The following is a 22,966-nucleotide window of genomic DNA, read 5'->3' as shown; positions in this document are numbered from 1 at the left end:
AGAAACTGCAGACATACTACGATAAGTACACGCCAGTTAGAAGATGCAGAGTGTAGGGGTCTTGAGGGTGTGTAGTTAGAAGATGCAGAGCGGAGGGGTGTTGAGGGTGTGTAGTTAGAAGATGTAGAGCGTAGGGGTCTTGAGGGTGTGTAGTTAGAAGATGTAGAGCGGAGGGGTCTTGAGGGTGTGTAGTTAGAAGATGCAGAGCGTAGGGGTCTTGAGGGTGTGTAGTTAGAAGATGCAGATCGTAGGGGTCTTGAGGGTGTGTAGTTAGAAGATGCAGAACGTAGGGGTCTTGAGGGTGTGTAGTTAGAAGATGCAGAGCGTAGGGGTCTTGAGGGTGTGTAGTTAGAAGATGCAGAGCGTAGGGGTCTTGAGGGTGTGTAGTTAGAAGATGCAGAGCGTAGGGGTCTTGATGGTGCAGTTAGAAGATGCAGAGCATAGGGTTCTCGAGGGTATGTAGTTAGAAGATGCAGAGCGTAGGGGTCTTGAGAGTGTGTAGTTAGAAGATGCAGAGCGTAGGGGTCTTGAGGGTGTGTAGTTAGAAGATTGGCATGGATTGTCTTATTGAAGTATTCAAGCGCCATCTAGTGTTCTCTAGAATATCACAACATGTCCCATCCTGACCGCGCCAGAGTATTAAAAATGTCATTTATTATAGTAATGTCAGTGTCAAATCAATGATCATCTCACATCTAAAGCATTACTAAACTAGCACAATGTCAGGCAGGCACGTGCACACATAGAGCCCAATGGGTGCTTGAGGACCTGCCCTTTTGAGCCTCATAAAAAAGTACTATTTAAAAAAGAAATCTTATTTTTTTGTTTTGTTTTTGTTATGCATATAGACTGCCCTGTCAGGATAGAATCAAAATATTAGGTAAGGAGAGAGATGCCCCATATTCCATTACAGTTTGCACGGCCTCCTCAGCGTGCCTCTCCGCGGACCTATATATTTTATGCATAGCGTGGGTGATGATGATGATAATAAAAACCGCTGTGGTGCATACAGTTGAATGCTGGTATTACACTCATTGAGGGACACGAAGAAGTGAAGTCCGATGGGATTTGGGAATCTCAAATAGAAATCGGGATTGGAATAAAAGCATTTATATTAAACAATACAGAATATACAGCACTTCTTGGGGTCTGTAGGGTAAGCACTTATTCCCTCCCCCCTGAACATTTATGGAGATGTATGGGCCTTTTAAGTCAGTGATAAAAGTGTCTTTCAAGGATAAGTGAGCTCCTGCACTGATTATCATAGTTCAATATTCAATATTTGATCACCAAAACCCCCCCAAAACCATCACCAAAACCGCCCAAAAACCATAAAAAGGGGGCCCCCGCCCGAAAAGGGCCCTTAAAAATCGGGCCCTTTTCAGCCTTTGAGCACCTGCCCCTCTAAAGTCCTGTGCACGTCCCTGATGTCAGGGTCAAATCAATGATCTCACACCTAAAGCATTACTAAACTGATGATCATGGTTTTCTATACCACACATCCTGACACACAGACACTACAAACACCCACGTCCACACACCAGTACATGACTCCACGGACACCAATGATGAAGGACCGCAATGGAAACAAGCCTATGGCTTTATTGTGTTTTTTAATCCTATTGGTAAAATGGTGGGCCGATATGTATACCTGTTCAATTGTATGTGTTATCCATTTAAATCAATCAACTATTCAATCAATCAATCAACTAGCACAATGTCAGTGTCAAATCAGTGATAATCTCACACCTAAAGCATTACTAAACTATAGATTCAGATTCAGAGTTTTATTTGCCACATGGAAGCAATACAATCATACAGTTCATACAAAATCATGAATACAGTTCTACCATGGGCAAAAGGAGCAGGAAGAAGAAGAATTCTTATGGTTACCTGCCCCCTATTCCTAAACTAAACAAGTATTAATTGATGGTCGGCGTACAACCTAATTTACACAATAATAATTCATACCATATGCAAAGAAACAAACAATCCACAGATTAAACAAGAAAGAAAATTCAATAATAATAATAAAAAAGAAAAGGAAATATCTCACTATTCAGATTCACATTTGAATTGCATACTGACAATTTTTTTTTTTTATAATTCTTTTTGAATTGACAAACACTATTACATCCCTTAACCTCGCTGTGGAGAGAATTTCACAACTTTACACCAATAACTGAAGGACACATCTGTTTAAGTGTGGTACGTGCAAACTGATGTTTAAAATTGAATTTCCTCCTACTAAACTCACTTTCTAAATGAAAAACATTTAGCAACTTTTCTGGCTTTTCTTCATGTCTTATTTCTTGCCCTAAACATAATTAACACTGTTTGAAACTTAACCATGTCTTCAAGTTTAATTATTCTAGATTTAATAAATAATATGTTTGTGTGTTCTCAATAATTTACTTTATGTGTGATTCTTACAGCCCTCTTCTGTAGTATATATAATTAGGGATGCTCGATATTGGCTTTTTTACCGATACCGATATACCGATATTGTCCAACTCTTAATTTCCGATACCGATATCAACCGATATCAACCGATACCGATATATGCAGGGTTCCCCCCCCCGCCCTCATTGCGGTCACAGAGGCACTTCACTTAGCAAAAGCGAAAGGCCTCTCCTCTGTCCTGATTCTCCTAGATCTATCTGCAGCCTTCGACACAGTCAACCACCAGATCCTCCTCGCGGCCCTCGCAGGAATGGGAGTGGCTGGCTCTGCGCTGACATGGTTGTCATCATACCTCAATGACCGCTCCTACCAAGTGTCATGGAGAGGGACCCTGTCGGCCACCCGCCCCCTGCGGACGGGTGTCCCCCAGGGCTCGGTTTTAGGACCCCTTCTCTTCTCCCTCTACACTAAATCACTGGGTAACATTATCACGTCTCATGGCTTCTCCTACCACTGTTATGCCGACGATACTCAACTCTTCCTCTCCTTCCCTCCCTCAGATATCCACGTCTCTGAGCGGATCTCGGCCTGTCTGTCCGACATCTCCGCCTGGATGACGACCAACCACCTCAAACTGAACCTAAGCAAAACAGAATTGCTCCACCTGCCGGCCAAATCCTCCCCCCTGACCGACCTTTCCATCACAGTCGAGAATGCAGCTGTGACCGCGTCCCCGACCGCCAAGAACCTTGGTGTTGTCCTCGACGACCAGTTGAACTTCTCTGCTCACATCGCAGCGACAACCAGAACCTGCCGATTCCTCCTGAGCAACGTCAGAAGGATACGCCCCTTCCTGACAAAAGAAGCCACCCAACTCCTCGTCCAATCAACAGTCATCTCCCGCCTCGACTACTGCAACGCACTGCTCGCTGGCCTCCCGGCCACTGCCACTAAGCCTCTTCAACTCATTCAGAACGCAGCGGCCCGCCTGATCTCAAACCTACCGAAGTCGGCCCATGTCACCCCACTTCTTAGGGACCTGCACTGGCTCCCCATTGCTGCACGAATCCGCTTCAAGGCCCTCGACCTAGCATACCGTGCGGCAAAGGGAACTGCTCCCGCCTACCTCCGGTCAATGGTCTCTAACTACACACCCTCAAGACCCCTACGCTCTGCATCTTCTGGCCGCCTCAGACCTACTCCTATCCAAGCTCCGGGAGGGTCATCAAAGAGAAGTCGCCTATTCTCAGTCCTTGCCCCACAATGGTGGAATGAACTACCCACCCCAGTTAGGACAGCCGAAACACGTCCAATCTTTCGCCGTCGACTAAAGACGCACTTCTTCAACCATTATCTGAATTAAAAAAAAAAAAAAAAAAAAAAAAAATCTAACCCTAACTAACCATACTGTCATGCACTTGTCCTAATAAACTAACCTACACTGTAGCACTCAACACTTTGATGAACATTGTTACTCAGCTGATAGAGTTGTGCTCTTCCTGATGGCTTGTCGTACAGAACTTGTAAGTCGCTTTGGATAAAAGCGTCAGCTAAATGACTAAATGTAAATGTAAATGTAAAACGGAATAATTTCAGGTAATTAACATTATATAACAAACAGAAAACAATGTGTCATGGTTGATGGTGTCAAATCTCCTTATCTTGACAATCCAGTCTGTGTGCCGCAGGGATCGATCCTTGGGCCATTGCTGTTTTCCCTGTACATCAATGACCTGCCCTGACTTCAATGTACAGATATATACTGACGACGCAGTCATTTTTGTACATGGTAAAAAAACTGACCTGATCTCATGTAACCTCTCAAATGCAATGAACAAGGTCCAACACTGGTTGCAAAACTCATGCCTACTGCTAAATACAAAAAAAACGGTATGCATGATGTTCAGCAAACGACCAGTCAGAATCACAAGATCTAATGTGTTTCTGGGGGGGGGGAGGAACTGGAATTGGTTTCCCATTTCAAGTACCTCGGCATCATCTTGGACTCGAACCTATCCTTTAAGAAACATGTCAAAAAAGTTAAACGCACAATACATTTTAATTTAGTTAATTTTAAACAAATCCGGCCTTTTTTAACAGTTGATGCTGCAAAAACTTATCTTCATTGCATGATATTCTCACATATTGAATACTGCTTCACAAACTGGTCATTTGCTGGTGTCACTGTCATGAAACACATCGAACAGCTTTATCATAGAGCCATCAAGGTATTTGCAAGGAAACCATTGGCATACCACCATTGCAATATTTTGAAACAATATAGCTTTTTGAGCTTTGAAAATTTCAAAGTCTTAAAAAGCTCTTGTTTCATCTACAAATGCCTACATGGACTAGCTCCCCCTCCTGTACAGGAATTCATCTACAAAAAAAGAAACACTGGACTCTGCACCAGGTCAGACACCAGAGGTGACTGCATGGTCCAAAGTAGACTGACCACGTTTGGCCAAAACGTCCTGTCCATAAAAGGCAGTCAAACATGGAACAGTCTCCCCATTTCCATAAGGGAAAGCCCCACCCTTGCTTCTTTTAGAGGGCAACTAAAAAAATGGCTGAAGTCCAACCAGTCATGTGAACACATGTGACATGCTGTTATGTATTTGTAATTTTTTTTACTGTTTTTATGTGTCCTGTTTTTATGTATTTGTACATTTCTTACTGTTTCTATGAGTCCTGTTTTTATGTTTGGGGACAACGGATGGAAATTAGCCTCGTGCTAAATCCGGCAATTTTTACACTCCACAGTGTTCATTCATTTTGCATTGTCCCGTCAAAAAAAAAAAAAAAAATCTCTTGTTGTGGAATTAACACAACATTATGCATACTTTTGACAATAAATCAAATCAGAATTTGTTCTTACTTGTTTGCCTGGGTAAATAAAGGTTATAGAAAAGGTTATAGAAAACCGATACCGATATTTTCCGATATCACATTTTAATGCCAATATCGGCCGATAATATCGGACATTCCTATATATAATGGTTTTATATTAGTCCCATAAGTATTCCCCCATACTTCAACACAATAACTAAGATACGGTGAGATGAGTGAACAGTAGAGTGTTCTCATTGCCTCATACTCTAACACATCCTTTACTTTATTCATAACAAAAATACTCTTGGACATTTTTTTTTTTTTTTAACGATGTGCTACTGTACGTGAGATTTCCATGTTAGTTTATCATCCATAATTACACCAAGAAAACGAAATTCAGTAAACTCTCAATATCAACTCCATCTATGGACAATACTATATTTTAGTTTTCGATTGCCAAAAATCATACATTTAGTTTTTTTCAGATTCAGTGATCTTATTTACACCAAACCATTTTTTTTTAGCTTTCTCAGTGAAGGTGTGTTCATGAGTGCAGATGTGAGTCATGTCTTCAGGGTCGTAGAAGGACAGCTTCCCCCCGTCATAGTCCAGCTGTACTCTGACCCTCTGGAGGCTCCTCTTCACTGTGAGGATCACCAGACCATCATCGTACTTACCACTCTCATAACTTAGAGGCCAGATACCATGTTGTGGTGTTATCTCTAGCCCCTCTCTCTTGTTGTCAAATGACTCTTTAGCTACACCTATAATCCAGTCAGGATGGTCTCCCACTTCCACCTCCCAGCTGTGTTTCCCTGAGCTGAAGTTCTCAGAACCCAGAACAAAGGGATACTTAATGTTCCTCTCTGGGTTGTCAGGGAGCTGCTGCGGTGTGACTGTGCGTCTCACACTGTTCAGATCATCAGACAGAGAGAGCCAGGGGCTTGCAGTGTTTGGGTCCAGAGTGACAGGAGTGAACTTGACCCTCTCCTTCATCTTCTCCCAGACTCTGAAGGTCAGGTTGCCCAGGTGTTTGGCCTCGTCTATCAGCGTGCCTGAGACCAGCTGTGGACGAGGCAGGTTGCACTGAGCTCTGTTCAGTGTGGTCTTGTAGTTCTGCAGGAAGGAGATGTCTTCAGCTCTCAGCTCCTGCTTTACGACTCTGAAAGGTCGTAAAGGGTCTGAAAGGGTTGACATCTCTCTCTCCAGCCCCTCAATCCTCTCCTTTATTGTCTGACTCTTCTGCTCCTCTTCCTCCTTCAGTGCAGCTACCCTGGCCTCCTCTTCCTCGTGGAGAAACTTGTGAAGCTTCTTAAACTCCTCCTTAATCTGCTTCTCTGTGTGCAGGGTCTGGACCTTTAAGTGTTCTGCTGTGCGGTCGCATGTTTGTTTGATTTTATTAAAGACCTTTAGTTTGTCACGCAAGGTCTTCAGTGGAGCCTGGAGCTCCTTCTTGTGGTCCTCCGAAGCTTCCTCTATGAGGCAGCAGTTGTGGCTCTTGTGTTTTCTGGAGGACTGACACACCACACAGATTAGCTGGAGGTCATCCAGACAGAAGAGCTTGAGTTCTTCTCTGTGCAGACTGCAGAGCACCTCAGGACCTGCTGGAGCTCCCTGGCTTCTCTCCCTGAAGGCCTCACACAGGTTCAAAGCCAAGTTACGAAGAGGATTTAACATTGAAGAGATTTCCCTACAAAGTGGACAGTTCTTGTCTTTTTTGTCTCTCCAGAAGTCCTGCAGACAGGCTTTACAGAAGCTGTGGCTACACAACTAGAGGGCAGGATCGTTATAGATGTCACAGCACACGGGACAAGACAGATCCTCTTCACAATGAGACGAAGCCATTTTGTCACTCAGTAACACGCCCTCCTCTGGAAAGACCCCTTAATTTTACTTTCACTTTGAATGATAACTGTTATAAACTTACTTAGATTCAGTCAGCAGCTGGTTGAAGACACTGTTTGATCACTATTCCTTCCTGTGTTTGTCTAAAGCTAGTCCTACTCCTTCAGTACGAGCTGTGGGTTTTATCTGGAGTCTTTTACAGCAGGCATGTGTATCTCAGTGTCGGTCGAAAAGGAGTGTAGAAACTCTGATGTTTATTTCCTGTATATCGAGTCAGACAAGAGGTGGATCTTTGACAGAACAGGAAACTGTAGTGGGGTTAGGAAAGATTAAAGGTGCAGTAAGTGGTATTTTCTACCTGTTAAAATAAGTGGTCTATAATATAATGTAATGTAGCTGATTGCTGCAACACAGGAGATAGTGGCAAACAGCCTGGCACGTAACATCCCCACCCTTAAAATGGTTGCCCAGGAGGCAACCACCACAAAACATAGCATCTGAAACACAAAACAATCATTAATACAACATTCAACTATACAAAATATTGTGACCCATTAATTGTCATGGGCCACTACCACAACAGTGATAATGGGTTGGCCCCTGTCGAACACGACCTTCAACCTTGTTGAATGCTCCCCACTGTGGAACATTCGACAATGTTGTTTAAAACAAAAAACAACACTGTCCCGACTCTCGGGCAAGCGAGACCTCACAAAAGGTTCCTCCACTGTGGTAATTGGCTGGAGTGGAGCAGGCTCATCCTCCACTGAGGCGTAAGGCCTAGGACCCCATCCACAAACCAAGGCCTTATCACACATAAGCTCCATTTCAACAAGCCTCTCCACCGATACCGACCTGTCAAAAAGAGACAGCAAACCAAAATCAATATGAGAGCTAAGCTCACTGCGCTCAGCAGGACAGAAAACAGGAAAACAAAAATCATCATAGGTCTCTGGTACCACCACAGCGCCCGTATCCATTCCTCCTGGCACTGGCAGTTCAGGAGACTGTACATTATGAACATCCAGAACAGGATGTACTGCCTCAGGCATGTCACCACCCTCCCTGGAACACAGCAACACATCATTCACAGAAGCATTACCAGAAACAGCCATGACATTCTCACCATCCAAAATGGTGGCACACACATCAACATCATCACGATCAAAATGGTCGCCACACATTAGGCTAGACCGTGGAGGTTGCTGCTGTACAGGACACAGGTAACTAGGTTGACAAGCATACCCAGCATACCCAGTGCCTGTTAGAGTGTCAGTGTGGTCACGTGAATCAAGGTCAGAACTATTAAGCAATGTACTGGAAACAAGTGATTCATCATGATCATGTGCTAGATGCAGTATCTCAGGACGGCACACGGCTGGAACTACAATCTGAAACACACTGCCCCAGTCATCCTGACTGGACAGGTTAGGTGGTGTCCACTTTCTCATGAGCACATTATTGCTAACAAAGTATCCTTGAGACGTATCTATCATTGCATCCTCTAAAACCGCCTCTTCAAAGAGGGACGACAAGGAGACATCTTTATTTTGCTCTAGCACTAGCTGCTCATGATGAGACTGTATCACCTTTCCAAATCCCTCAACAGGGTCACTTTTCAATCCAACAAAGAACGTGTCACTAAGTGTAATGTCACAATTTGAGTTATCAACATGGCTGCCACTTTTGTCCTTTGATATTGCCCGTGTTACAGCACACACAGGAAACACTCCTGGATGTTTCTGTGCCAGCTCATCAGGGACCTCAGAAACTACAGGGATGGGAATTACATCTGGAGTAGCCAGCACTTTGCCACCAGCCAAATCATTCCCTAGAATGAAGGACACACCTTTTATGGGGATGTGAGAACATACCCCCACAACAACATTGCCTGATACTAAGGGAGAGTTGAGTGTGACATCATGCAAAGGTGCATTCACAAAGCCTCCTCCAAAGCCTTGAACAATGGCACCGGAATGCAATGAAGACTTTTCCGAAAATGGCAAAATCTCATCCAGAATGAGGGACTGAAAAGCTCCTGTATCTCTCCATATTGTTATAGCCTGCTTTGACTCTAGTGCATCAGTCAGGGAAACAAATCCATCCATCATAAATGTTGAGGAGCCCTCTAGCTCTCTGTCCCCACCTTTGATACTCCCCCCATCACCCTCTAACGTCGGCATAGGTGTTCTGCTTACGGTTTCTACCAGAGCCACAGTTTTTACATTTTTCTGTTTAAGCACAGGGCACCCAGCAACGATATGACCAGGCTCCGTACAGTAGAAACATATAACTCCCTCTGGGAATGCACTAGCAGAACCACCATGCCTAGGAGTTGAAGTAAACTGACCAGTAGACACAGGTTTTGGGAAACAGCCCCCCTGAAAAGGATGCCTACCCCAGGACTCAACACGGTATTCCTCTACAAAGACGGATTTGTGTGTCAACACAAACTCATCAGCCAAGACCGCAGCGTCGCCTATCACCAATACCTTACGCTCGTTTAGATGAGTGGAAACGGTATCAGGAACACAGTTTTTAAATTCCTCTAGGAGAATCAACTGTTTAAGCTGCTCTTTTGACTCTGCTTTATGAGAGGTGCACCATCTATCAAACAGGTTCTCCTTCTCTTTTCCAAACTCAACATACGTTTGTCCCTCCGACCTGCGATAGCCCCTAAAATGCTGACGATAGGCCTCTGGCACTAACTCATAAGCCCTCAATATGGAAGCTTTAACAAGCTCATAGTCAGCACTTTGTTCAAGGGACAGAGAAGTATACGCCTCCTGTGCCTTACAAACCAGGACACACTGCAGCAGCAGCGCCCAGGCCGTATTAGGCCACTTCAACGTGGTTGCCACCCGTTCAAAATGGGGAAAGTACCTATCCACATCCTTCTCCAAAAAAGGAGGCACCATTCCAATATGTTTGCTGACATCAAAAGTTGAACACGACTCTGAATGCACATAACCCGCCTGCAAGGCAGCATGCTTAAATGCAAGCTCTTTCAGCCCACGTTCATGCTCCAGCAACATTTGTTTTTCCTTAAGCTCATGCTCTTGTTGTTGTAGCTGTTTTTCCTGAAGCTCAAGTTGTCTACCCTTAAATGCTAACTCTCTAAGCCTCCATTCAATGGCAACGCCTTCTGCCACACCAGAGAGTTGTGGAGACACCTCAGACAAAAGAGGCTCCTCCACCTTCGCCACAAGCACACGCTCCTCAATGAGTACAGCCCTCAAAGTATCTAAGGCAGTTGTTTTTAAACGTTTCTCACTGGCAGTAAGCTCAATATCATAGTGTACAGCAAGCTTCAGAATTTGCTCTTTGGTAAACCTCTCCAACAGCTCATCAGAAAGGTCACCAATAAAATCCTCTATGGTAGCCATCCTTACTGTACCAGTCACTACAATTCACTTACTTTACAGTTTGGCACCAAGAGCTGCCAGAGCCCAAAACCACCCTAGTATACACATATCTATTCGAAGAACCACTAAAGAACCACAAAGAACCACTGAAGAACCACAAAACACCCCTGAAGCACTGCTGAAGCACAGAAAATGGCAAACTATACAAGAGAATCAATGCCCTTCAGTAACACAAACCAATTGAGGCAAAATCCCTTGTGTTACACTCAAGAAACAACAGAAAAATTCAAACAGGTGCCCCTCATAATCTGATATGACCACAAATAGCTTCTAACATCTACACTGCAGTCAATGAAGGACTGCTAGGCCCACCACATGTCTAATAAAATAAAAAATAAAAACTTACATCAGGCCCTAACACACTAACTATATTTTCTGGCACCCTAACCTACCTATACTGAAAGCTAAAGCACTGTAGACATAGCCCTCTTCAACCACACCTGCTACCAGCCAAAGATCATAGACCACAAACCCGTCAAGTATATGGTATGGTACAAGACAAGTAGATGGTACTAATCCCTTCAATGACTGCCCCAGGGTTAAGTGGTACACAGGAAGCTAAAAACAGCCAGAAAACAATGAAACTACCTACTTGTGGTGTCCACTAAACTAAATATTTTAACAGCATACAAGTAGTCAAATCAAATTATAAAGTAAGGGCATACTCACCTGTTTGAAGACTGGCTCAAGCCCCCATGTTACATAACACCTAACATAACTAACCAAACTATAGCACCAAGACACACTATTCAAGATACATTTTTTATTTTTATTTTTTACTAAAGGCAATTGCCTACTTAAACAAGTCTAGGGGTATATGTCTTCCAAATTCAATGCCGGACGAGCCCCCAATATGTTACGACCCTGGCTCAGAGGGATGCAACATGAAGGGGACACAGACACCAACGGTCAAGTTTAAACCAAAAGGTTATATTTATTACTATAACTAGCACAAACAAAAGGTCAATGTGGTGGAAGGGAGGGAGACACTGCTCCCACAGTGTCTTCCAGCAGTAGTGTGTCAGTGTGTGGGGCGGGGGAGGGCCTTTTGAGCCCAGACAGGCAGCTTCCCAATTAGCAGCTGATTGCTGCAACACAGGAGACAGTGGCAAACAGCCTGGCACGTAACATATAGTATAGTATAATAATATAATAACTTTATTTATATAGCATCTTTCACACATGGATTGCAGCCAAAAGTGCCCCACAGCACAAAATGAACATGGGCATAAAATGAACATACAGCTGACAGAATAAAAGCAATGCATGAAGTGCAGACATAAGAATAGGCATAAAATAAGTACTGTTAGAGCCAGTATTTAGATTTTATAAGAAAAGCCACTTAATTGTGATGTCTGTAATCAACGCACTATAAAGAACTACAAATCCCACGGCGCCGGCACTAAAAGCCGCAGTGAAGGCAACCTGTTGAGAGACGCGGTCGGGAAACAGTTTTTAACTTTTCATACCTTTTCATAACGTACCTTTTCGTACTACACATACCGTATCGTACCCGTACGCGTATGAAGTAACAGTTATGTTAATATGGCAAATAGATTTGATACCATAGTGTATTTTTGATTGATTATCAAATAGTTATTCAGCAGCATTATAGCATAATACTAGTTACTAATGTGTATGGCCAAAACAGACCCGACCTATTTGTTTATTGAGAACACAGCCCCCAACTGTCTCATCACTCAACAGGTTACACTGGTCACTCACGCACCTCGAAAGAGCCAAATGCAAATGATTTAATCAGACACACTCAGTCACACACACTCTCACATACAAACACCACACACTAACCACACACACACTCCCACACACACAGAGACACACACACTAGTTTCATGTGACAGACACTCTCACTCACACACCCATCACCCCAGACTGATTTTATCACACATTATACAACGGCATGCAAATTTCTCGATTCTGATTGGCCATTCACACGTCTTTATTGGCAACAATCCACGGTCCTGGGCTCAGGACCCGCCCACAACCAAATCACATAACCCTCCCCGGCTCACTCCGGGAGAAAACAGGATCGCGGACAACAAATGGTTATGTTGAAAGCACCATAACGACTAAATATGAAGCGATTCTGTCAAGGGGAATGTGTTAGTATTTTAAACAATGTTGGATGATGTAATTGATGGGTCTTGACTCAATCTAGAACAAAAGAAAAATCGCGGATTGATTGATAGATTAATTGATTGATTTAAATTTCTTCCTTCCTACTTTCTACTGCGTTCTCTCTCACACTGTCCGACGCTGGCGTACCCACAAACACACACACACACATACACACACACACACACACACACACACACACACACACACACACACACGCACACACACACTGTGACACACACACACACACACACACGCACACACACACACACACACTCCTGTCTGCAACAGCGGGGGAGTCAGACTGAGAGAGAAGCAGCGCTGTTTTAAGTGAGCATGGTCTATTGAATTGATTGATTGGTTGATTGCTAATTTTATTACTGTACCCCTGGTTTCCAACTGGTTAAGTTTAGGCTAAAAGAAATAAATAAAAAAATAGGGCGAAGAAAACGTTTTTTTCCTATAGGGCAAAGAAAACGTTTTAATAAATTTTCAATCAATCATTCCAATAATACACAGTTGGATGTGTTAGTTGGTTGGATGCACTTCAAGCTGCTTCCACATGAGGCAACTTCTCTCAATCATTCCAATAATACACAGTTGGATGTGTTAGTTTGGTTGGATGCACTTCAAGCTGCTTCCACATGGAGTTGTGGGAACTACTTTTTCTGGCGGATGGTTTTTTCAATAAATCTTCGATTAATGTGTGTTTATTGTATAGAAATAAGGTTGGATGAATCTGGCAGTTGTATAAAAGCTTTACACCACGTGCAGTCGTGGTTTGTGACCAATAAACCATGCCTAGGGGGGTCTAACGACCCTCGGCTGCGCCTCGGGCCTAACAACCACCCCTAGGCATGGTTTATTGGTCACAAACCACTCCTGCGTGTGATGTAATGCTTAACTACACACTAGACTATCTCATAGACACACACACTCCCACACAAACACACAAACACATATAGACACACACACACACACACACACACTAGACTCTCACACACACACACACACACACACACACTAGACTCTCTCATAGACACATACATACTAGACTCTCACACACACACACACACACACACACACACACACACACACACACACACACACACACACACACACACACACACACACACACACACACACACACACACACATACACACACACTGTCCCCGACTAAGGATTTGAATGGTCGACTATGATTGGCCAAGATTTGCCGTAAAAAAGAAAAAAAATGCGTGCCATTAGCGTTAGGCCTCTTTTATTTTGGAAAGAATAAAAAATATATATAAGACTAAGAGGTTGGCCAGTCGACTACGGCTCCTTTTGACCGATTAGTCGACTAATCGACTTATAGGGGTCAGCCCTAACACACACACACACACAAATACACTCTCTCATGTGACAGTTCAGTGACCATTCTACACCATCTGAGGCCACAGACTGAACACGCCCTTGACCCCCTGCAGTTTGGGTATCGAGAGCATCGGGGTGGACGACGCGGTCCTCTACATGCTCCACCGGGCCTACTCCTACCTGGATGAGCCGGGGAGTTATGTTAGGATTATGTTTTTAGATTTTTCTAGCGCTTTTAATACTATTCAACCTCCCATACTTGAAGACAAGCTCAGGAAGATGGGGGTGGATCCCTCCTTCACTTCCTGGATCACGGAATTACCTGACAGACCGACCACAGTTTGTCAGAATGGGCAACTGTGTCTCGGAGACAGTGGTCAGCATCACTGGGGCTCCACAGGGGACTGTTCTCGCTCCGTTCCTGTTCACCATCTACACGGCAGACTTCACTTACAACTCTGAGTCTTGCCACGTCCAAAAATACTCGGACGACACAGCGATTGTGGCGTGTGTGAGGAAGTGACAGGAGGGAGAGTACAGGGACCAGGTGCAAGCCTTCAGCGACTGGAGCGAACGGAACAGCCTTCTCCTGAACGCAACAAAGACCAAGGAGATGATACTGGACTTCCGCAGGTCGAAACCACCTCTGCAACCAGTCAGCATACAGGGAAACAACATTGCGACGGTGCAGACATACAAATATTTAGGTGTGTGCACCTTGACGATAAACTGGCCTGGGCTGCAAACGCGGAAGCGCTCTACAGCGCTCCTTAGGAGGCTCAGGTCTAACTCTTCCAGAGCTTTCTTGTATTTAGGAAATCCCTGAACATGATATTGCATTGGTTTGTGATAGATTATTAGTTACTGGGTATTTCAAAGTACCTCATATTTGGTGCCATTTTAAAGCTAACAACTAGGGCTTTCCAATGATATAAAATAAGTGTATGATTATCATCATAATTTTTATTATTATGGTTCATATGTAGTTGCACTTGAACTTGTTGAAATTAAACTTGGAAGATAAAAATGTATTAAATTACACTTTCCTTGCTTAAATCAGATTTATGTATCTTGAATGGAATGTAGACAATCTTGTTGGTAATATAGAACAGCTGACAGATTAGAAATAGCATCTATTGTTCAAAAGTTATTAATTAATTAATGAAACTAGATTTGATAAAAAAAATATATATTTTTTTTATTTACATATTGTGATGATAATTATAAAACGTTCATGTGTGTGTTAAAATTTTTCTTCAAACTTACCCCATTATCTTCATAGAGCCTTGTCTTCCTTCTAGAACCTCGCCCTTCTTGAGCGTTTTGTCCTGGGTAGGAGAATGACGGCGCTGTTCCTGGATCTCAGCCGGTGCTGTTAGCATGGGAGCTAGTTCCAGCATCTAGACACTGCCGTCAATTCTAAGTTGATAAAATGAGATATGTTACATATAGGAATATAACCCACTAATGAATACACTAAATACAGCAATGTGGCTTATTTGAAAACACTGCATTTGCGAAATAAATACGACAACTGTGTTGCCGTTAGCCTGCAGCTAGCACTGAATGTTAGCCAACTCACAGGTAACTCTCCCTGGGGGGAAATTGCTAGTCGCACACGGTAGATTTCAAAACAAGATTTTTGATGGAAAATATGACCAGAATCTCTGTAAAAACATCTCACAAACACTATAGACGGTCATAAAAGTTAACGAATGCTATAAGAAGTCCAACAGATTAGTAAACACAGTACTTACACGGTCGTTTCGAAATGTACAGGCAGGCGCGGAATCCCCGGAGAAAATTCATTGTGCGACCGCTCGCTCTGGGGGAAAGTTTGGAAAACGGGAGCTGCGGTTGACGTTTTTTTTTATAGACTTCTGGTCAGAGCTGCGGATTGATACTTGCTGTGTATGTGGGGGCCGGTGTTCGTAATATGGCCACAAAAAATGGTGTCCCTCCGCCAAAAAATTAGAAAATAGTGCCGAAAATAAAAAACAGTGCGCCATTGGACGGTACCGCGTTGGGTGCTTTAGAAGAGTGTGTGTGGGGAAATGTTGTTCATGTTCTATCAGGCAGTGGTGGCAAGTGTGCTCCTCTATGCCGCTGTCTGCTGGGGTGGTAATACCACGGCCAGGGATACCAGGCGGCTGGATAAGCTGGTGAAAAAGGCTGGCTCAGTGGTGGGGAGGAGACTGGACCCACTGGGGACCATGGTGGAGAGCCGCACGCAGAGCAAGCTGCTGGCCATCATGGACAATACCAACCACCCTCTCCACCACACCCTGGTGGGGCAGAGCAGCAGTCGCAGCGGACGGCTAATCTCCCTGCACTCACGGACTTGTCCCCACTGCCATCAGACTGTACAACAGCGTAATATAGTGCGGGGGACCTTGACCTCTGACCCACACACCTGTTTTTACACCTGTTTTTACACCTGTTTTTATACACGGTTTTTCATACACCTGTTTTTATCTCATCACGCTCTTATTGATATTGATAGATATGATTTAATTGAATTTTATCATGTGCTTATTTTCTATTCATGATGCAGACATAACGTGAAACAACTGAATGAGAACTGTAAATGTCTGTATACTGTGTGAGCTGCGAGATACCCTGAATTTCCCCAAGGGGATTAATAAAGTATCTATCTATCTATCTATCTATCTATCTATCTATCTATCTATCTATCTATCTATCTATCTATCTATCTATCTATCTATCTATCTATCTATCTATCTATCTATCTATCTATCTATCTATCTATCTATCTATCTATCTATCTATCTATCTATCTATCTATCTATCTATCTATCTATCTATCTAACAAGACAGACTGGTTCTAGATTAAGTGGACCACACACACATCGTCCCAGATTGATGAATGACACACACACACACACACACACACACACACACACACACACACACACACACACACACACACACACACACACACACACACACACACACACACACACACACACACAGAGAGAGACACACACAGACATCAGGTGACAGTACACCCACACAAACCACAGAGACACACCAAACCAGTTTATCAACTATTTAGGCCAAATGGCAGAAAAGGGCCAGACTCACTTGTATATTGGAGATTTAAACCACTTGTTGAAAACAGTAAGACACACAGTCTGACCGAGGCTGTGGCAAAGATGGACCTGTTGCTGCTGTGCTGTGGAACCTATATGCTTGTATGCTGAATAAAACACCTTTTCACCAACTGGGCCATTGCCTCTGAAAACCACCTCCTGTTTGAATTATTCTTGGAACCAGCGCTCTCACTCACAAAATCTACTTCACGTACATACAAATCGTACAAATACCCTTTAAGTTATAAAGTTATATAAGCATTATCAAGAAAGAAAGAAAGAATACCTAAGTTGTTTGTTATTTTCTTTGAGTTTTGCCTATTTTACTTTGAATATTGTAAAGGCCTATTTTCTTTGTTGCATGTGCAAATGTTTGGTACTTTATTTTTAGCAAACACATCGCAACATCATCGAAACCATCGGAGACCAACCCACACTTCGAACTGTGAGTAATTTAAAGAAAGAAACAAGTTAGAACTGTCTCTTTAAAGCGTCTAGTGGAGTAGTCGTCCGGTCCAGGGTCAGTACACAAGGGGGTTTCTCAGCCAGTCTAGGGTCCAGTACACAATGAACACCTTCTCGCCTTCACCTCTCCTCTCACTACCTCTCACCTAGCAAAACTCTGTACTACACAACAATCTCTCTCTCAATACAATAACTCCAACCGCACCTCCTCTCAACTCTCTCTATAGTGTATTTGTAGTGTGTGTGTCTGGGGTGTGTGCATGTGAGATGTGGGTGAACTAATGAGGCACAGGTGTGTTCTATCAGTACTAATCAGCTACCTAATTGTTTACACTCTTTCCGTGGCAGTAATATCTCCCGTCCTTCACATATCCATGAGAGGGGGGGTGATATCTGCCACATATGTGATATGGTTCGATTCCCGCTCCTCCCAGGCAGCGTGTCGAAGTGTCCTTGAGCCAGACACTTAACCCCTGAATTGCTCCTGATGAGCAGGTTGGCACCTTGCACGGTCGCCTCCGTCGGTGTGTGAATGTGTGAGTGAATGGGTCAAATGTGAGGAACAAATTGTAAAGTGCTTTGGATAAATAAATGCACCATTTACCATTTCATCGTCCAGGGAGCTCGGCTGTGCATGGGATGAAGACTATGTTGTTCATTATGGAAAAAATAAGAATTGATGCTATTTCTTATTTAGCTGAGGACCTCGTGGAACCCCCTCATGCAACCTCGGATGGACACAGACCCTGTTTTGGAAACCACTGGTGTGTGCTTCTCCAGTATGCTATTAAAATAAAATTTGTATTCACCTTTCCAGTACTTCTTATCTTTCAAAAAATATAATTCAGTAATCTGTGAGGGACGTCTGAGTGTATCTATACCTGCATATAATCTTTCTATATATACTTATACACCTGCATATAACCCATATAACTCTGTATGATAGCATGTAGAATAATGCTGTATATACCGCATATATATTTATTTGTTTATTTATTCTTACCATAGATATATCTATCTACATCTGTCCATACCTGCATATTGATTGATTGATTGAACATTTTATTAATGGATTGCATAATGGGTACAGTACAGTACAGCTCAATACACACAATTGTTAAGGGGATGCAGACCAGAGAAAGACTTTCGTCTTGTTTACATCAGGGTCCCCCATTTTCAATTCATCATAACATTTATGACATACACAACATACAGATATACAGTACTGTTACATCCAGACATTTATGACATACAAGATATACAGATATACAGTACTGTTTATTTACAGACAGAGTTGCAAAAAGAGAATATATACATTTGAGGGGGAGGAAACTGTACATTGGGTGGGGGGAATATAATCTCCAACTCAACATCAACAAGACCAAGGAGCTGGTGGTGGACTTCCGGAGGTGTGAGAAGAGCCCCCCCCCCCTCCGACTCCCATCACCACCAGGGGATGAGGTGGAGGTGGTGGAGACATACTAGTTCCTTGGAGTACACCTAAACAGTATCCCTACCTCAGTCCATCTTGCCCCTTCGATCGAGTCCTTTAAATCCCAGCTCAAAACGTATACCTTTATTCTCTAGCGTTTCCTTGATCCTGACCTGTACCTTGCCTGAGCTATTGTACTGATGTGCAATTTTGTTGTCTGCCTGCCTTTGTAAAGCACTTTGTTTGTCTTGTGTCATGTAAAATGTGCTATATAAATAAATCTGATTGATTGATTGAAACAATAAACTAGACTGGTCGGACAACACAGAGGCCCTCTACAGGAAGGGACAGAGCAGGCTGTTCTTCCTGAGGAGACTCAGGTCCTTCAACGTGTGCAATAGACTGCTGCAGTCATACTACCAGTCTGTAATGGCCAGCGTCCTCTTCTATGCTGGGGGGGCTATGTCAACTCGAGGGACACCAACAAACTGAACAAGCTGGTGAGGAAGGCTAGCTCTGTGGTGGGAGTCGAGCTGGTCAGACTAGAGGTGGTGGCAGAGAGGGGGGTGAGAAGGAAGCTGGCTGCTATCCTGGAGAATCCCTCCCACCCCCTCTATGAGGAGCTGGTCAAGATGAGAAGCACGTTCAGCCACAGACTCATACCCCCCCCGACACTCAACTAACCGCCTCGGCCAGTCCTTCGTACCAACGGCCATCAGGCTCCACCACAGTGCGCAGGGACTGCTGCCAGACATCCAACTACTAGGAACTACTATCACTGAGTGTGTCTGACTCCCACCTAAACGGACAATGTATAACGTATGAAGTATATCACGCCATACGTACCTTATGCATACTGCACCTGTGTATACTGTATACTTACTTACTCATAGTATATATTTAGATTATAGTGTCAATTGTAACTATATTTATTGTAATGCAAATATAACTGAAGGGGCATACAGACCCTCATCTGCAGCACCTTGATTTATTTACACTGCCTACTTGCTCATATGCGCATACTCAGAGTTAATTATATTGTTATATTGTTTACACTGCCTATTTTTATTTTTACTTTTCTACTGTACTATAATTTTATGACCTGTATCATGTCTTCTACTATTACCATGTATACCTGTACCTCCCCTCCCCCCTCCCCCATGCTGTTATGATGCCTGAATTTCCCCAAGGGGATCAATAAAGGAATATCTTATCTTATCCTTCTTACACTATATCTATATCTGCACATATCCCTTACCTACTCTTACTAGTTACACTGCTGGCAGTATGACTTACTACCAGGGCCGGATTGGGGAAATAATTCATACCGGGAGATATAGCGCGAAATATAGCCCCAATCAGGCCACTTTTTAAGCGGGGGGTCTGGGGGTCCCCCACCAGGAAATTTTTTGTTACAAAGACTTAATTTCCTGCATTCTGGTGAATTTTAGTGCATGTGAATCACAAACTAATGAGCCAACAATTGCTTAGTACAATGTACTGTTATGGACCTCAAATAAAACTGTTGTGGCACTAGCAATGCTACTCTCTCCACCTTCAAAAAGAAAAAAGCAAGAGCACAACATATTTTTCTATTTACTATTATAATACAGTTAACCACTCTCTCCTGTAAGGGCCTTTCTTTTTCTTTGTTTTATCCCTCTCTCCTCCACCCTTTCTCTTTCTTCCACTGTCCATCTTGACATCAACGTTAATTGACTTTCGCTCTACTGTATCTCTCCCGAGTCCCTCACTACCTGGCTCATTGCCTGGCTGTTATTCTGCATCTGAGTGCCGTCTGCCATTCCATTCGCCGCCTCCGCTGTCAATCAGTTGTATCGCCTGGTCCCGCCTCCACCAATCACAAGCGGCAGCACGGCTCCATTGTGTGTGTGTGATCCGCGTGAGGGAGAGAGAGAGTCAGATAGTTCTCCAACTCTGTCGCAGACAGTGAAATTCTGGTTGTTCCCCACCCACCTAGGTTATCTAACTGCGCCGCCGCCACAACTAGAAACAATGGCCTATTTTTTTTTTTATATATATTTTTTTTAATCTGTGCAGGCCAGGCCACCGGGAAAACTCCCGGTGCTCCCGATGGCCAGTCCGGGCCTGCTTACTACCATAGTGTCTTTATACATGTATCACTGTACATATTAATACTACAACTCTGTACATACATTTGATTAGCATTATACTCCTTAGTACTAATTTATATATTTATACCCAGTTTAATCATCTGTACATTGTATATTACTATTGCACTTTACTGCTACATTTGCACTCTGGTTGGACGCCAAACTTTTTTTCTACCTTTTCTCCTCCTTTTTTCTGTGATTTTTCTCCCATCCCAATTTCCTCTCGTGCCAATTCACCCTCCCCTGTCCTGATTGTTGCTCGCATGCGCCCCCCACTGGCCGGTCGTAGGGAGGATAGAAGCCTTGCATCACATGTCCCCTCCGATACATGTGGAGGTAGCCAGTCACTTCTTTTCACCTGCCAGCGCCATTGGCGAGGTGTAACGTGTGGGAGGCTCACACTGCGCCGCCATTTCCTGTCTTTGCTGTGCAGGCGCCCTGACCGACCTGTAGGAGTCGCTGTTTACAACAACCAGACTACCACCCATCGACTCCCCTCCCGCTGACTCTGCCAATTGAGTCAGTATGACGGCCGCCCAAGCCGGAGGCAACGCTGACAGCCGGATTCGAGACCGGTGTCTCTTGCGTTGGTGACGAGCGCAATGTCCGCTGCGCCACCCAGCCGCCCTTCAAACTTATTTTTGTTGTACTGTACTTGGGCTGTATGATGACAATACATTTGAATCTAATCTAATCTAATAGACCCTGTGTTGAATTGATTGATTGATTGAAAACTTTATTAACAGATTGCAGAATGGGTACAGTACAGTACAGCTCAATACACACAATTGTTAATTAAGGGGATGCAGACCAGAGAAAGACCTTCGTCTTGTTTACATCAGGGTCCCCCATTTTCAATTCATCATGACATTTATGACATACACGACATACAGTACTGTTACATTCAGACATTTATGACATACAAGAACAAGATATACAGTACTGTTTAAGAGACAGAGATCCTAAAATAAAATATATACATTTGAGGGGGATTTGATGTTATGAAACACCAACCGGATCCTGTGAATGATTAGCTAGCAAATGTAGGCTACGTACTATGCGTATTAATAAAAGTTCAATATATGTCATGGGACCGTGTCCTGCCTTGGCCCTACCCCCGCCCCCCGTTCAAGATGTCACGGGGAGGAAATGAGAGAGAGAGAGAGACCTGGTCTAATAGGCTGCATGAGTTCAAATGAAGTATTTCATATCATTTTTTTTTATATATACCATGACCGTATTGAGTAACTGTAAGAACTGGATTACATTTATTCTCCATTCAGTCTTCCTTTTTTTGGTTCCAGCCCGTCCTACAGAAAACAGAAGACAGCTGCAGGTTGGATATGTCTTGGACGTGATAATAATATTATTTTTTCTTGCCGCCTGAGGACAGGAGATCCACTAAAGAAAGCCCACCACTCATCTCCGTCACAATTAATTTAGTAGGATGTCATTCTAGCTATATATTATAATATAATCCAAGTAAAAAGGTATAGTCGGACCACTCTGGTCGCTACAAACAACTGACAGATTGCGGCTCGCTGGCAATAATTTGACAATGACTTGAATGCTGATTGTGGAGGAGATCGACAAAGGCGACAAGAAGAGAAGGAGGCGAGAGATGCATCGCTTCCTGAGAGGGGAGGATGGAGGAGGAGGAGGAGGAGGAGGAGGAGGGCTGCAGCTGACGGACTGTAGGGAGCTGTCAGCCCGCAACGCGAACACCACCGCGGCGGCGTCTGGAGGACCCGACAGAGAGATGAATCCGGCGACGGGCCTGAGAGACCCCAACAACAACACCAACACCACCACCATCATCTCGG

The 22,966-nt window shown here is 43.6% G+C and overlaps 1 protein-coding gene and 1 pseudogene across 2 annotated transcripts in view; one reads left to right on the top strand and one right to left on the bottom strand.

Annotated features, from left to right (window-relative positions):
- Positions 1–5,706: 5,706 nt before the first annotated feature.
- On the bottom strand, positions 5,707–7,080 carry LOC311235695 (E3 ubiquitin-protein ligase TRIM35-like; annotated as a pseudogene). Its single transcript has one exon. The product of its transcript is annotated as an E3 ubiquitin-protein ligase TRIM35-like (transcript).
- Positions 7,081–22,710: 15,630 nt separating this feature from the next.
- The window catches only part of znf608 (zinc finger protein 608), a gene marked incomplete at both ends in the record, with an annotated part of 165,340 nt that continues 165,084 nt past the window's right edge, over positions 22,711–22,966 (top strand). Inside the window, one exon of the mRNA XM_084323162.1 lies at positions 22,711–22,966. This exon is cut by the window's right edge and continues 419 nt beyond it. Within this exon, the coding sequence (XP_084179288.1) occupies positions 22,711–22,966 (256 nt within the window).

The sequence above is a fragment of the Notolepis coatsorum genome (genome assembly GCF_963971535.1).
Source record: "Notolepis coatsorum genome assembly, chromosome: 10".
NCBI lineage: Eukaryota > Metazoa > Chordata > Actinopteri > Aulopiformes > Paralepididae > Notolepis > Notolepis coatsorum.
This window is presented reverse-complemented; position numbering and strand designations above follow the sequence as displayed.